Source organism: Nelumbo lutea, chromosome 1, assembly GCF_056320005.1.
Source record: "Nelumbo lutea isolate HS-2025 chromosome 1, American lotus-T2T, whole genome shotgun sequence".
Taxonomy (NCBI): domain Eukaryota; kingdom Viridiplantae; phylum Streptophyta; class Magnoliopsida; order Proteales; family Nelumbonaceae; genus Nelumbo; species Nelumbo lutea.
The window spans coordinates 217,196,907-217,211,280 of record NC_142684.1 but is presented as its reverse complement, the minus strand read 5'-3'; the positions used below and the strand labels follow the sequence as shown (position 1 = coordinate 217,211,280).

The 14,374-nt window shown below is 40.1% G+C and overlaps 1 protein-coding gene across 2 annotated transcripts in view; it reads left to right on the top strand.

Annotated features, from left to right (window-relative positions):
* LOC148881011 (transducin family protein / WD-40 repeat family protein) overlaps nucleotides 1-14,374 on the top strand; it is an 86,066-nt gene that overhangs the window by 50,700 nt on the left and 20,992 nt on the right. For both annotated transcript variants that reach the window (XM_088963206.1, XM_088963205.1), the window contains exon 11: nucleotides 1,494-1,922. In XM_088963206.1, coding sequence (XP_088819332.1) covers nucleotides 1,494-1,922 — 429 coding nt within the window. The remainder of the gene's footprint in view (nucleotides 1-1,493; nucleotides 1,923-14,374) is intronic.

The following is a 14,374-nucleotide window of genomic DNA, read 5'->3' as shown; positions in this document are numbered from 1 at the left end:
TTCTTATACGGTATTAATTAGACCATATTAAACAATATGACACCTACTTCATAAATTTTGATGGTTTATTATGCCTCTTTCTCGAAACAAGCCCCTATACCTTAATAATTGAGCATAGAAGCTTCGAATGTCTTTGAAGATCTCTAAAATTGCATAGAGGCTTCAAATTTCTTACACTGTACTAATCAGACTATATTAAACAATATCAGGCCAATTCCATAATCCCTGATAGTTTGTTGTCTTTCTTGCTTGAAACAAACCCCTATACTCCAATAAATTATACATGAAGGCTTTGATTGTCTTTGAAGATCTCTGAAATCTCATAGAAGTTTCTTGCTCAAGCAACTATTTATGAAATTTTACCCTGTTCGAAACCTTCTACCCTAAAAGTCTAAGACCCATTCAAAAAATAAGTTTCACCCTATTTCAATCCATTCACCCAAGAACTTAGAGAGAGAGAGAGAGAGAGAGAGAGAGTAATCAGTCTATGTCTTCCATCTGAAGAATAAAGGATATAGGACTTGCCAAAAACCTTCTTTTCTACCATCGTCCAAGTTTTCTTCCATTGCCCACTCCAAATTCCATTTAGCTTTCTACCCATTGAGATGCTCTCTTCATTGTTCTTCATCCCCAAAACACAGAGAGAAAGGACAAAAAATAGAGAGGAGTTGTCAAAAAATGCTTTTTTTCAGTTTTTTTGTTTGAATAAAAAAATGAGTAACAGGAGTACTAACCCACCTCTTGTTGCCTTTACACATTTCCCCAAAAGAGCAACGTGTTACAATGCGGATGGAAGTTCAGCTCACATTGTAACAACAAAATGTGTAGCCCATCGGGTCTCGTAAGAGTAACTCTTGTTGAGCATGTAGCTTAACTGGATGACTTTCTGCCTTGCATCTTTGATGTGGTCAATTCAGACTTAAAACTCTTCACTCCCCAAAGTTTCTAGTTCATAGAATATTACTTGAGGGGGAAAAGTTAAAAACTGAAAATCAAAATCATGTAGTGTAATCTTACATGTGGGCCAGGAAACAATTTTGGAGTTTCGTTTCTGTTACATTAGGAATATTAGCATCTATTATGAATTTATGTCTACAGAAATACTTCACATGTACATTGCTATTTTAGATTCCATGGTTACCAGGAGAGCTTATTTAACAACAGTTCAATTCATCTTGTTTGAACATCTCTTTGAGAATATTGTATCCAGTAATATGCAGTGTGTCATTGGAATGCTATATTTATATGGAGCTCTCATGATATGCTGCAAGTTTATTAATAGGTTTTATTATGAGTAGGAGATTTGATGTTTACAATAGGAGATGTGCTGCAAGCTTAGAACCAAACTATTAACTTTTCAGATCTTTTTTGGAAGCTAAGTTGTTAACCTTGGAATGACAGTGATTTGTATGCTTAATGTGATAACAAGGATTTAAGATGCAAATGGAGATTACTTTTGCCGTACTTTTAAGTGTTGTTTATATTTGATTCAGGGGATATCCTTTTTTAATTGGAAAGATGAAGAACCTCTGGATGTTCAGACAGATTATATCTGGTCAGAGGCTGATTGGCCAAAGAATGGGTGGGCTGGTTCTGAATCTACGCCTATTCATACTTTTGTTTCTCCAGGCGTTGGACTTGGCAGAAAGAAGGGGGCGCACCTTGGATTGGGTGGGGCAGTGGTTGGCCCAAGTTCTTTGTCCAAACCAGGGAGGGACATGACAGGCGGTGGAGCATTTGGAATTCCAGGTTATGCTGGCATTGGTGCTTCTGGCTTTGGTTGGGGTATACAAGAAGATTTTGAGGATTTTGTTGATCCACCAGCAACAGTTGAAAATATAAGCACAAGGGCTTTATCCGGTCATCCTTTGAAGCCTTTCTTTTTGGTTGGATCTAGAAATACTCATGTTTACCTATGGGAGGTATGGAAGTCTGATGGCAAAGTACAACATTTCCTTTTTCATTAGTATTAATTTCATGTTTGTCCTAAGAGGTATGAGGTATCTATTGGCATCTGTCTAAAATTTGTCATGTTTTTCCTTGTAAAATCTTGTTGCTCCACTATTGACTTTTCATTTTCTTTTTGATAAATGAGTAAGATTTTATTAAATAAGAGTTACATGCAACTCATGGAAAGGCACAAGATGCGACCTTTCCTTTAAAGCTAGTTACAGAATTATAAGTACAAAAGAAATTACACAGAAGCCCAAAATAAAGTATCCCGGAGAACCCCTTGTTCTACAAGTGAATCAGCCATTGAGTTTGCTGATCTGCCTACCCACTGAACTCTGATTGTCATATTCCTTGTTAACCATTTAACATTTTTTAGAAGATCTCTGAAACCCCAAATCACTGTGTCCGGATCCTTCAGCCAACCCACTATCACCTGGGAATCCCCTTCAATAATCAGATGCTCCATGCCTAGCTGATTTGCAAGCTGGATTACTTGTACAGCAGCAAGTAATTCGGCCCTTAAAGAGTCTCCCTCACCCGCAGGACCTGAGTACAAAGATATAATGCTACTATCTTCGTTTCTCAGCACTCTTCCTATGCCTGAAGGTCCTGGATTTCCTCAGTTACTTCCATCAAAGTTCAGCTTGATAAACTCCTCCCCTAGTGGCATCCATTCAACCCCATGTCTGTCCTTCCTGGTAGAAGTATTAGCAACTGCTAACCAGCTTCTCCATAGGTCATCAAAAGAGTATGCATCAAAGAGCTTTAGAGTTTTCAGCCACTGAATTGCCCTTGTCAGAATATTTTCTTTAACTTCCAAGAAGCTCCTTTCTTTTTAACAAAAGATTCTGGTGTTCCTTTCTTCCCAAACTGTCCACAACAAAGCTTCTCTTATGCACTTCCACATAATTCTCCCTCTCTTTGTGTGTCATTCAAAGGTAGATGGACTAAACAGCAAGCTAGTATCAGATGGCAAGTTCCACCTACACTCAAATAACATAAGACTCCAATTCCATAAAGTTGTAGCAAAGGAGCAAGAGATCAGTAATTGGTGACAGTCCTCATTCTGAGATTTACAAAGAACACACCAATTAAGGGATAAGCACCATTTTGGTCTCCTCTTTTATAGGTTTTCAAAGGTATTAATCTTACCATAATAAACTTCCCAACAAAAAACAACAATCTTTGGGGGATTGGGCCTAGTCCAGAATTCTTTAACTGGGAAGTTCTGAGGTGCAGAAGTGGAGCAAAGGGACTTGAAAGAGGAGCAAGTGAAAAAACCTTTCGGGTTAGGGGTCCAAATTCTTGTGCCAGGTTTGAGGGGATCTAAACAAATAGACTCAAGATGAAAAATAAAAAACAAGAATCACACACAACAAGAGAAGAGGAGATGCCATCACAATGGCATAGTGGATGGTTAAAATTATGCATCTATACCATTCTTTGTTTCTCTTTTCTTCATCTTACCACCTGAAATTGTTCTGGTTAGTGAGAAGTCAATGTCCTGTGTTAGAATTCAAGTTACAATTGATATCCATTGTCAGAACCTTTAGGTGTTAAATGTTAGTGAAGGCAAAATGTTATTTTGTTCTAAGATATAAAAGATGTTTAAGAGCCTGTGCAAGACAAAGTAAGCAGATTTTCTTTAAAAAGTAATTCAATATCTATGATCATATATAAAAAAGAGAGAATGTTTATTTCCTTTTATTGAAATACTTTGATCTTTATTGCCAAATTCAATGCTCATTCTTTTTTCTTTGGTCTAATAATGGATACTTTGTCTTATCTAATACTAGTGTTATATTAAATAGGCAAAATAAAAGGCTGTACATGAGTTATATATAAAGTTGCAAACTATATGAACATACAACTCATCCCTTACAAATTTGGTGAGCCTATTTTATTATTGAACTCATTTCCTTTGTAATCCATCAAACTGCATTCGTCTACTCATCATTTTTTCTCTCATGTCATCTCATTTGTGTTGTATCACCATTGACTGGTTGTTCCAAAATATAAAAGTGAAAAGAATATTAGTGATCAAATTTTATTTCCTTCACTAAAAGAAAAATCTAATCCATATGCATATTAAATTGTGGCACTTTGTCATCTCATCTTGCTAATTTGAGCCTCAATAGGCACTTGCTAATGTAGGACCAATAGCTTTAATACTAAATTGCTTAGAGGAAACATAAGGTAGGCAAACTTCTCTTGCTGTCACCCTTTCTCTTATGAAGTGTTTGTCAACTTCAATGTGGTTTGTCCTGCCATGCTGAACTGGATTGTGGACAATATTGATTGCAGCTTGATTGTCACAATATAACATCATGGACTCCTTTGCATCTAACCTAATCTCACTCAGCAAGGATCTAACCCACAATAATTTTGAGGCACTGTGGGCCATAGATTTATATTCGGCTTCTGCACTTGACCTTGCCACCACTAACTATTTTTTACTTTTCCATGAAACTTGATTCCTCCCACAAAGGTGCATACCCCTGATGTGGATCTCCCGTTATCTAGACACCCTGTCCAATCTACATCCATATAGGATTCCAACTTCAAATTTCCATGATTTGAGAATAAAATTCCTCTGCCTGGATGTTTCTTCAAGTATACAAGTATCTTATCAATGGCTTCCTAGTGTTGCACCCGAGGAACATGCATATACTGACTCACAACACTCATAGGGAATGTTTGGGTGTGTCATGCATAGATATAGTAGTCGGGCCACCATCCTCTAATATCTCCCCACATACTTCCTTTGAGAGATGAATATCCCATGCTTGGGTGCATATACTGATTCACCTAGATCCTTAATCTCAAATTCTTATTGCAATAACTTCTTGAGTGCATCAATCTCCTTCTGATCATTTCTTGTAACAACTATGTCATCCATATATACAATCAATACTGGCACTAGTGATTCTCTCCTCTTCACAAAGAGTGTGATTTGACTGGGTCTACGTGTATCCAAAACAAATCAATGCTCCCCTAAACCTATTAAACCATGCCCTAGGTAACTATTTCAAACCATATAATGATTTCTTCATCCTACAGGCTTTTTCTTCAGCAACATCCTCATAGAAACTGGTCGGAAGGTCCATATATACCTCCTCCTGCAAATCACCATGAAGGAAAGCATTTTTTTTTACATCAAGCTGGAAGAGTGACCATAAGTAGCTACTAGAATTGAGCTCATCTTAGCCACTGGTACAAAGGTCTCCAAATAATCTATACCATAGGTTTGAGTTATACCCTTTTGTAACCAACCTTGTACCTCTCAATGCTACCACCGGCCCTGTGCTTTACAATGAACACCCATCTACATCCAATTGTCTCCTTTTTTGTAGGAATATCAATTATCTTTCATGTTTGATTCTTAATCAAAGCCTCCATCTCTTCTTGCATAGTTGTTCTCCACTCAAGTTTGGAGAGTGCATCACTGGCACTCTTGGGTATAGACACAGAATCTAGAGAGGAAAGGAAAGCCTGATAGGAAGGTGATAGGGCATTGTAAGAAAGATGGTGTGAAATGCAATGGGTTGTACACATTCTCTTTCCCTTGCAGAGTGCAATGAAATGATCAAGATCAGTTGCAACATCAGTGTTAGGTATAGAAACATCACCAATGGGATCAAAGGAAATAACAGGCTCAAGAGAAATACATGGAACTGTATCAGTTGAACTTGGAATCTTGGATGGATCAATGAGTGGTGCAAGTTCTCTTGCTAGAGCATGTGTGGAGTCAACCCTCTTGCATTGATGCTAAAAACACTGTGAGGAAAATCATAGTGGATCAGGAAGTAGAACTAGAGGAGCCAATGGTGGAGTTGTTGGTCCAGGTGAAGGAATAGGAAGAGGAACATATTGTGAGGTATCCTCCTCAAAAGACTCCCCCTAAGGAGAACTACCAAAGAAAAAGAATGCAGACTCAAAAAAAGGTAACATCCATAGTGACAAACCTGCTCCCTGGCACTTGATCATAACAACAATACCCCTTTTGGTTTGAGCATATCTGAGAAAAACACATTTCTTGGCCTTAGGATCCAACTTCCTACAATGAGGACCAAGAATGTGAACAAAACAAATATACCCAAAAACTCTCAGAGGTATATGAAATATCTCCCCATCTGGAAATAAGAGGCTGAATGGCACCTTGAACCCTAGGATGTGAGAAGGAACATGGTTGATCAAATACATAGCTATGAGAACTACATCTCCCCAAAAATGAACATGAATTGAAGCATGCACCATAAGACTTCTTTTCACCTCCACAATGTGTTTATTTTTCCTCTCTACTACTCCATTCGGTTGTGGTGTATAAGCACAATTACTTTGATGAATCTCCCCAATCTCCAAAAAATACATAGCCAAATCCTTCTTAAAATATTCTCTAGCATTGTTTGATCTGAAAATCTCAATCCTCACTCCAAACTGTGTGAGAACCATCTAGTAGAACTGTCGTACCAAAATGGGTATCACATCATGAGATATCATCAGATGTATCCAAGAATACCAAGTGTAAACATCTACATGTTGGACAGTTTTGTATGCCCTTAGCTTCAATCAAAATGATGTACCTTATGAGTTTATTGTAAATGAATAAAAGTGCATATTTGATTCATGTTCCCTTGGTATGTTTCTGTGTAATACCCTTAAAATGGACACTTAATGAGACTCGTGTTAGTTTAGAATGTTCACAGCCAGTGGGTCGGTCTGGGGAGACCTATCCTAACAAGGCTGACACTGTGGTGCCTCCAAGTCGGTTGGGGTGGCTTGTCTCAGCTGTCGGGGTGAGACCCTAGGCACATACAGTGTAGGATTAATTGAATCTTTGAATTGGACCAGATTTCCAGTATTGCCCTGGACCTTAGAGATTGATGGGCAAAACTGGAAAGTTACACCCGACCCCTAGACTCGATTATGATATTGCACTAGGTGTTGGATTGGGCTGTCTTTGATGTACCAATCAGTGAGATCCTTAGCGGGGGTCAAAACCTGGGTATGTTGGGACAGTCTAAGAATTCATCTGAGTGGGTGATCATAGTGACAGGATCAGCTCCTTTGTCGGACAAAGGTAATGATCGGGGATGCACTCTCACTGATGGAAACCAAGATTGCTGGCAGCCGATTTCAATCGTTGAGATTTGTTTTGAAAAATATATTTTATGTGAGATATAAAAGTATATATATTATGGTTTCTAAAAGGTTTGCAAAAGGAGACTTGTGTGTTTCGGCAATGAGGGTTCTGAGAAGAGTTTTCGAACTGTCTCTATCTCAGCCCTCTAACATTGTTTTATTAGATATATTTGAGTAATTACAAGGAAGCCCTTAGTTGGGCAAGAATTTACAAAGAACTTAAAAAATAACTTAATATTGACAGGATGGGCCCAAAATAACAAGAAGAATAAACAACCTATGGGCCATTCGGCCCATCTTCTCTACACTCCCCCTCAAGCTGAGCATAGATGTCAATCATGCCAAGCTTGCTGGTATCATGCTGAAGTTTTGCCTTGGGAATGCCTTTGGTAAGAAAATCTGCCAACTGTCCTTCAGATGTGATGAAAGGAAGACACACTTCACCCGAAGAGACCCTTTCCCTAATGAAGTGTCGATCAACTTCAATATGCTTGGTTCTATCATGTTGCACTGGGTTGTGAGCAATGTTGATGGCAGCCTGATTATCACAGTACAACATCATTGGCTTGTCATGTTCAACCCCAAGTTCCCCCATCAATGATTTTAGCCATAATAATTCAGATACCCCATGTGCCATGGCCCTGTATTCTGCAGAAGACCGAGCAACAACCGATTGTTTCTTACTTCTCCAAGAAACAACATTACCAGCTACCAAGCTACAATACCCAGAGGTAGATCTTCTGTCATCAATGTTCCCGGCCCAGTCAGCATCGGTGTAAGTTTCAAGTTTCATATGACCATGCTTGGTAAACAGAATACCCTTTCCTGGGGAGCCCTTCAAATAACTTAGGATTCTCTCTGCTGCTGCCAAATGAGTGTCTCGAGGAGCATGTATGAATTGGCTAATGCAACTGACTGCATATGCAATATCTGGCCGAGTCATGCATAGATACAAAAGCTTCCCAAGAAGTCTCTGAAAGATTCCTTTGTCTTCTAACAATGTCCCTTCTGAGGCTGAGAGTTTATGACTCATATCAATAGGAGTAGCAGTTGGTCTAGCACCCATCTTTCCAATTTCAGAGAGCAAGTCAAGAACATACTTTCTTTGGGAGATAAGAATCCCATCCTTGGATCGAGCCACTTCTATGCCAAGAAAGTATCTCAATTCCCCCAAATCTTTAATCTCAAACTCTGTATGGAGAAAAGATTTTAGATCTTGAATTCCTGAGGCATCATTACCCGTCACTACAATATCATCTACGTACACAATGAGGTATACTGCCAGAGGTCCACTCCTCTTCACAAAAAGAGTATGATCGGACTGTGTCTGCACATAACCAAAGTTAACAAGTGTTGTTCTAAATCTCTCAAATCATGCTCTAGGGGACTGTTTTAGTCCATAAAGAGATTTCTTCAGCCTGCATACCTTTCCTTTTATATCAGTTCCATACATTCCTGGAGGAAGAGATATGTAAACCTCCTCATGTAATTCACCATTTAGAAATGCATTCTTCACATCCAATTGATAAAGGGGCCAGTCAAAGTGAGCAGTTAAAGATAGAAGAACCCTCACAGATGTCATCTTGGCAACAGGTGCAAAAGTCTCTAAATAATCAATCCCATATGTCTGTGTATAGCCTTTTGCAACCAGTCTAGCCTTGTACCTTTCAATGGTGCCATCAGCTCTGTATTTGATAGTAAAGACCCACTTGCAACCAACAGGATCCTTCCCTTCAGGAAAATCCACCACTTCCCATGTGTCATTCTTGTGTAGGGCATCTATTTCAGATTTCATAGCATCCCTCCATTCTGGAATCTTAAGAGCTTCTGACACAGACCGGGGAATAGGATGAGGAGCAACAGAAGAGAGATAGGCAAAATATGAAGGTGAAAGCAAACTGTAAGAAAGGTGCTTGGAAATGCAGTGTGCAGTGCACTTTCGTTTTCCTTTTCTAACAGCAATGGGAATATCAAGGTCAGGGAAGAATGAATCCAAAGGTGATGAACCAGTACCTGTTGTCTCTTCTGTGACTGGAAGTGTAGGAGGCTCATGTGTTGTAGGAGAAACAACCTGCACATTTCTGGATCTTTGCCTTTGATACACCTTGGGATTGAGGATAGGACGAGGAGGTAGGGTACTGGGACAAGGAGAATGGAGCGACTGATCCAACCTTGATTCATTTGAGGGAGAGGCAGACACATCAAGGGACTCAACAGGGACAGGAAGAGTAAAAGCAAACACCTGTGTCAAATCCTCCCCTTGTGGACAATGTCCTTCTGGAGAGGAACCATAAAAAGGGGAAGACTCATCAAAGGTGACATCCATTAAGACATACCGATTGCCAGACTTTGGATCAAAACAGCAATAACCCTTCTGTTTGGGGGAATAACCAAGGAAGATACACTTTTGGGCTTTGGGTTCAAACTTATGCCTTTGGACACTTGGAACATGTACATAACAGGTGCAGCCAAAGACACGAATAGGAACAGGAAAAAGGTCTTTGTCCGGATGAAGAAGAGTGAAGGGAGACTTGTACCCCAAAACCCTGGATGGCATGCGGTTTATAAGATAGGTAGCAGTAAGTACAACATCACCCCAAAACCTGGTAGGAACATGTGAGGCAAATAAGATACTTCTTGCAACCTCAACAATATCCCTGTTTTTCCTCTCAACAACCCCATTCTGTTCTAGGGTCCTAGCACATGAGCTTTGATGAATAACCCCCATGTTAGAAAGATAGCAGGATAGGTTTTTCTCAATGTATTCTTTTGCATTGTCCGATCTGAAGATTTTAATCCTGGTATCAAATTGGGTTAGAACAAATTCATGGAATTATTTTTACAAGTCTTGGAACTTCATCACGGGATTTCATCAAGAATATCCAAGTGAATCGTGAAAAGTCATCAATAAACAGGATAAAATATTTGTAGCCACCCATGGAGGGTAAGTGGTAAGGCCCCCACACATTAGAATGCACAATATTAAAAGGAACAGAAGATCTTTTATTTCTCAAAGGATACTTGCTTCTACAATGCTTTGACAATTCACAAGACTCACAATGAAGACTGGACAGACTAATTCCCTTAAACAGTTCAGGGAATAGATGACTCAAAGCCGAAAAAGACAGATGACCAAAACGACAATGACACAACATAATCCGACTAACAGATTCTGAAGAGACAGATCCAAGAGCAACATTCTCAAGATGATCAGTGCATTGTCCCGGAGTATCAAGCAAGTATATTCCGTTCGCCTCATGGCCACTCCCAATCACCTTCTGAGACTCCAGATCCTGAAAAACACAGTAGGAAGGAAAAAAGGTTACACAACAGTTTAGTGACTTGGTTAAACTGCTCACAGACAACAAATTTGTATTTAGTTTAGGTACATGAAGGGCAGAAGAGAGGTATAAGGAATCCGTAGCCTTGATGGTTCCCTTACCAGAGATAGGGGCAAGTGAACCATCAGCTAAAGTGATTTTATCACGTCCAGGAAATAAGACATATGAAACAAACAAGGTAGACAGATTGGTTATATGGTCAGAAGCACCTGAGTCAATAATCCATGGGATCTTGAGATTACTTGAAGAGGTAGCATGATTAGCAGAAACCCTTATACCTGAATGAGCAAATGCTGAAGTAGTAGAATTTCCTGAAGGGTCGGTAGCAGAGATCACATCACTCAGCTGACTGATCATCTTCCCAAACTTTTCATATTATGCTCTCATGGCTGCCAACTGTGCAGAAGCAGACATCTCTTCACTATCTGGCCCGGCAGCTACATTTGCACTTCCTGATCTTTTACTATCATATTTTTTCTGAAACCTGATGGGAACAAGATTAGGATGTAACTTTCAGCACTTGTCTTTGGTGTGCTTCGGCCTCTTGCAGTACTCACAACTTCTTTCTTTCCTGTGCCACTAGAAGTTCCAACATTCCCTTTAGGTTTAATCCCCATATTGGCAAAGTGATCATTAATATCAGCCCCTTGAACATGAACAGCCCTTCTGCTCTCTTCACTACTCGCCAATGCATAAGCTTGTGACAAAGATACACACTCCTTGGAAAGAATATTCTGTTTGTGATATCATATTCCGGGTTTAGTCCAGTTAAGAACTCAAAAACCCTGTTCCTTTCAACCAATTTTCTGTAGGTCTCTACATCATTAGTGGTGTCCCAAGTTACAGCTTCTATTAGGTCAATCTCTTGCCATAAGGATTTCAGGGTTGAGAAATATATAGCAAGAGGTTTCTCTCCTTGCCTTAAATTCTTTACATCACTTCTCAATTTATATGCCCAGGCCACATTGAGTTTTTGGGAATAGGTTTTTGCAACACTGTCCCAAATTTCTTTTGCTGAATTCATCCATAGGTAGTGTTGACTGATTTGTGGCTGCATTGAGTTCACAAGCCACCCAATGACAGTGTAATTTTCTTGCATCCACTTCTCGTAGGATGGATCATCTTCTGGGGGAGCCTTCTTACTCCCGGAAATGAACCCCCACTTTCCTCTACTACAAACATGAATCTTTACTGATTGTGACCATGCCAGATAATTAGTTCCATCTAGTTTAACTGTGGTCACAGTCAATAAGGAATCACTTGGAGTCCTTTGACCCAGTCCATATTCAGAACCACTTTTGTTTTCAAACTCTGAGGAGTACATCATGTAAACACTCCAAATATGATTTCAGATGACTTCTACAAATATGTTGGATAAGAACAAGCAATAACTAAGTTCAGCCGACCACAAGGAGACAACACACTGAGTTCAGCCGACCACAAGGAGGCAACACACTGAGTTAAGGCTTCAAGAAGTAATCAGAAACTCCTAGGCACTGTGCACTCAGCCGAAGTACCTTTTCAAGGTTGTACACTCAGCCAAGAAGAGTAAGTACCAATCGGTATTGCTGAATAGGCCTTTTCACAAACACAGTGTGGGCAATAGAGACAACCCCACTGTCAAGGAAGAGAAAAGACCCCAAAAACAGTTTGTACAACCCCCTAAAACAGCCAAACAAGAGTAACAATACACAGCCTTGTTACAAGGATGTTTCGGCAGGTTTTAACAGTCCAAGAAGAAGAGAAAAACAGCCCAGAAATTTCTGGGTTAAACCAGATTTAATGCAGTTGAAGGTAGTACAGAACAGCTAGGATTTTTGGACACTTCAACAGTCCAAACACAGTCGAAGGTAATACAAAACAGAACCAGAAAACTGAGCACAACTTACAGTTCGAGCTTCAACAGTCCAAACACAGTCGAGCTTCAAAAACAGAACCGAGTTGTTCCCCTTCCCTTTTTTTCTTCTTCTCTGATTCTTCCTGGTCACCGAACCCCTTCTCCAAGAGATTCTAGTCTTGGACTGGTCCAATGACCTCCAAGAATCAGGCAGTACGTGACTAAGCCTCCAGCCCTAGGGCGTTCAAGTTCAGATATGCTCTGATACCATGTTGAAACTGAAGAGAGGAGAGGAGACTTGTGTGTTTCGGCAATGAGGGTTCTGAGAAGAGTTTTCGAACTGTCTCTATCTCAGCCCTCTAACACTGTTTTATTAGATATATTTGAGTAATTAAAGGAGGCCCTTAGTTGGGCAAGAATTTACAAAGAACTTAAAAAATAACTTAATATTGACAGGATGGGCCCAAAATAACAAGAAGAATAAACAACCTGTGGGCCATTCGGCCCATCTTCTCTATAGTTTTAATTCCCGGGATCCATATAAGTAGAGAGTGCAACACTGTTCCTTGCAGCCGAGGGAGAGGTCCTCTCTTGTCAGGCAGTGTATGATCATTATGGGCTGAGAGGTTAAGTGTAAGACCATTGAGGATAATACCTGATGGGCTAATCTTGCATCTGCCCACAGTCCCTGGGTGTTACAAGGTGGCTTGGCCCAGGGACCACTTAGGGTAAGTGTTGAGCCCATAGAGCCCATCTGATGGGTTTCAGGGGGTGCACTATCCATAACAGTGTATTCGGCCAAGCCTTGTAACAAATGCTGGGCCGAACCCATGTGGTTGATGTGTAGATCAATGTTTGGGTCCCACGCCATACAAGGAAGCCCAACTAGGCAGCAGTTTGGAAGGCTAAATGAATACATAACCTTAAATGGGCCTTAAGCCCATTTCGAACTGGGCTAATTTGATTAGTCACTTAAGGGGCGAATTCTGAGATGGATCAACTGATAGGATTGGGCCCAGACCCTATCCACTTAGAGAGTCCAAGATCTAAATGAGATTTAGATCTGGAAACCTCCTAATTAGATTAGGAGATGGCTGATTTGATCTGTAGATAAGATAAGGGTTATCCCTTATCACTTAAAGGGACTTCTAATCCAAATATGATTTGGATCTCCAACTCCTAATGGGATTAGGAGCTGATCCCTTTAAGTCTATAAAAGGAAGAGGGGGCGGCAGCCTTTAGACATGCAATCCAGAGATCCTTGTCTTCGAAGCTAAGATTACTAGAAGAGAGAATTCTGCACCCTGCAAATACTCTCTTGCCGCCTCTTTCCTGCAGCCGCCGCCTACAGCAGTTCGATCTCCAGTTCTTGGGAGAAATCAAGATTTGATCTTGATACCAATCTTTTGATCTTGGAAGAACACTGTTGATTCTGCTCCACCCTGCACTGCGCCATCTTCAGTGGGAGCAGATTTTGGATCCTTCCTTGGGCGTGAACACCTCCGTTGGGAGATACTGCTTCTCCGTATCAGGTATAATCCCTCCCTACTCCTTTTGGTTCAGATCTGGTTCAGTTTGTGGTTCAAGAATGATCCTTGAAAATATGATTTTCTAAATAGGGAATTCGATTCCCAGTTGAAGGGAGAGAAAAAATTTTGAAATTCACCCCCTTATTCCGCAATCTTTGGGCATCCATGTGATGGATATCCTATCCCTTCACTACAAACAAAAGAAAGTACTGGCAACCACCCATGGAAGAAATATGATAAGGTCCCCATACATCAGTTTGAACAATATCAAAAGCAGAAAAACTTCTTTTATTACTTGATTTAAAAGAATGTCTCTAATGCTTTCCCAGCTAAACAACTCTCACACTCTAGACTAGATGACTGAACAGATTCAAACAGTTTTGGAAACAAACATCTCAAAGAACTGAAAGAAAGATGACCTAAACGATTATGCCAGAGCATAATCTGACTCACTGACTCTAACCCACTATTGTTGCTACTAGAATGGTGGCTCTAATGTCTCGGAAGTTCATCTAGAAGGTAGATTTTGTTCACCTCACAACCACTCCTAATTGTCCTTTTTTACTTTAGAT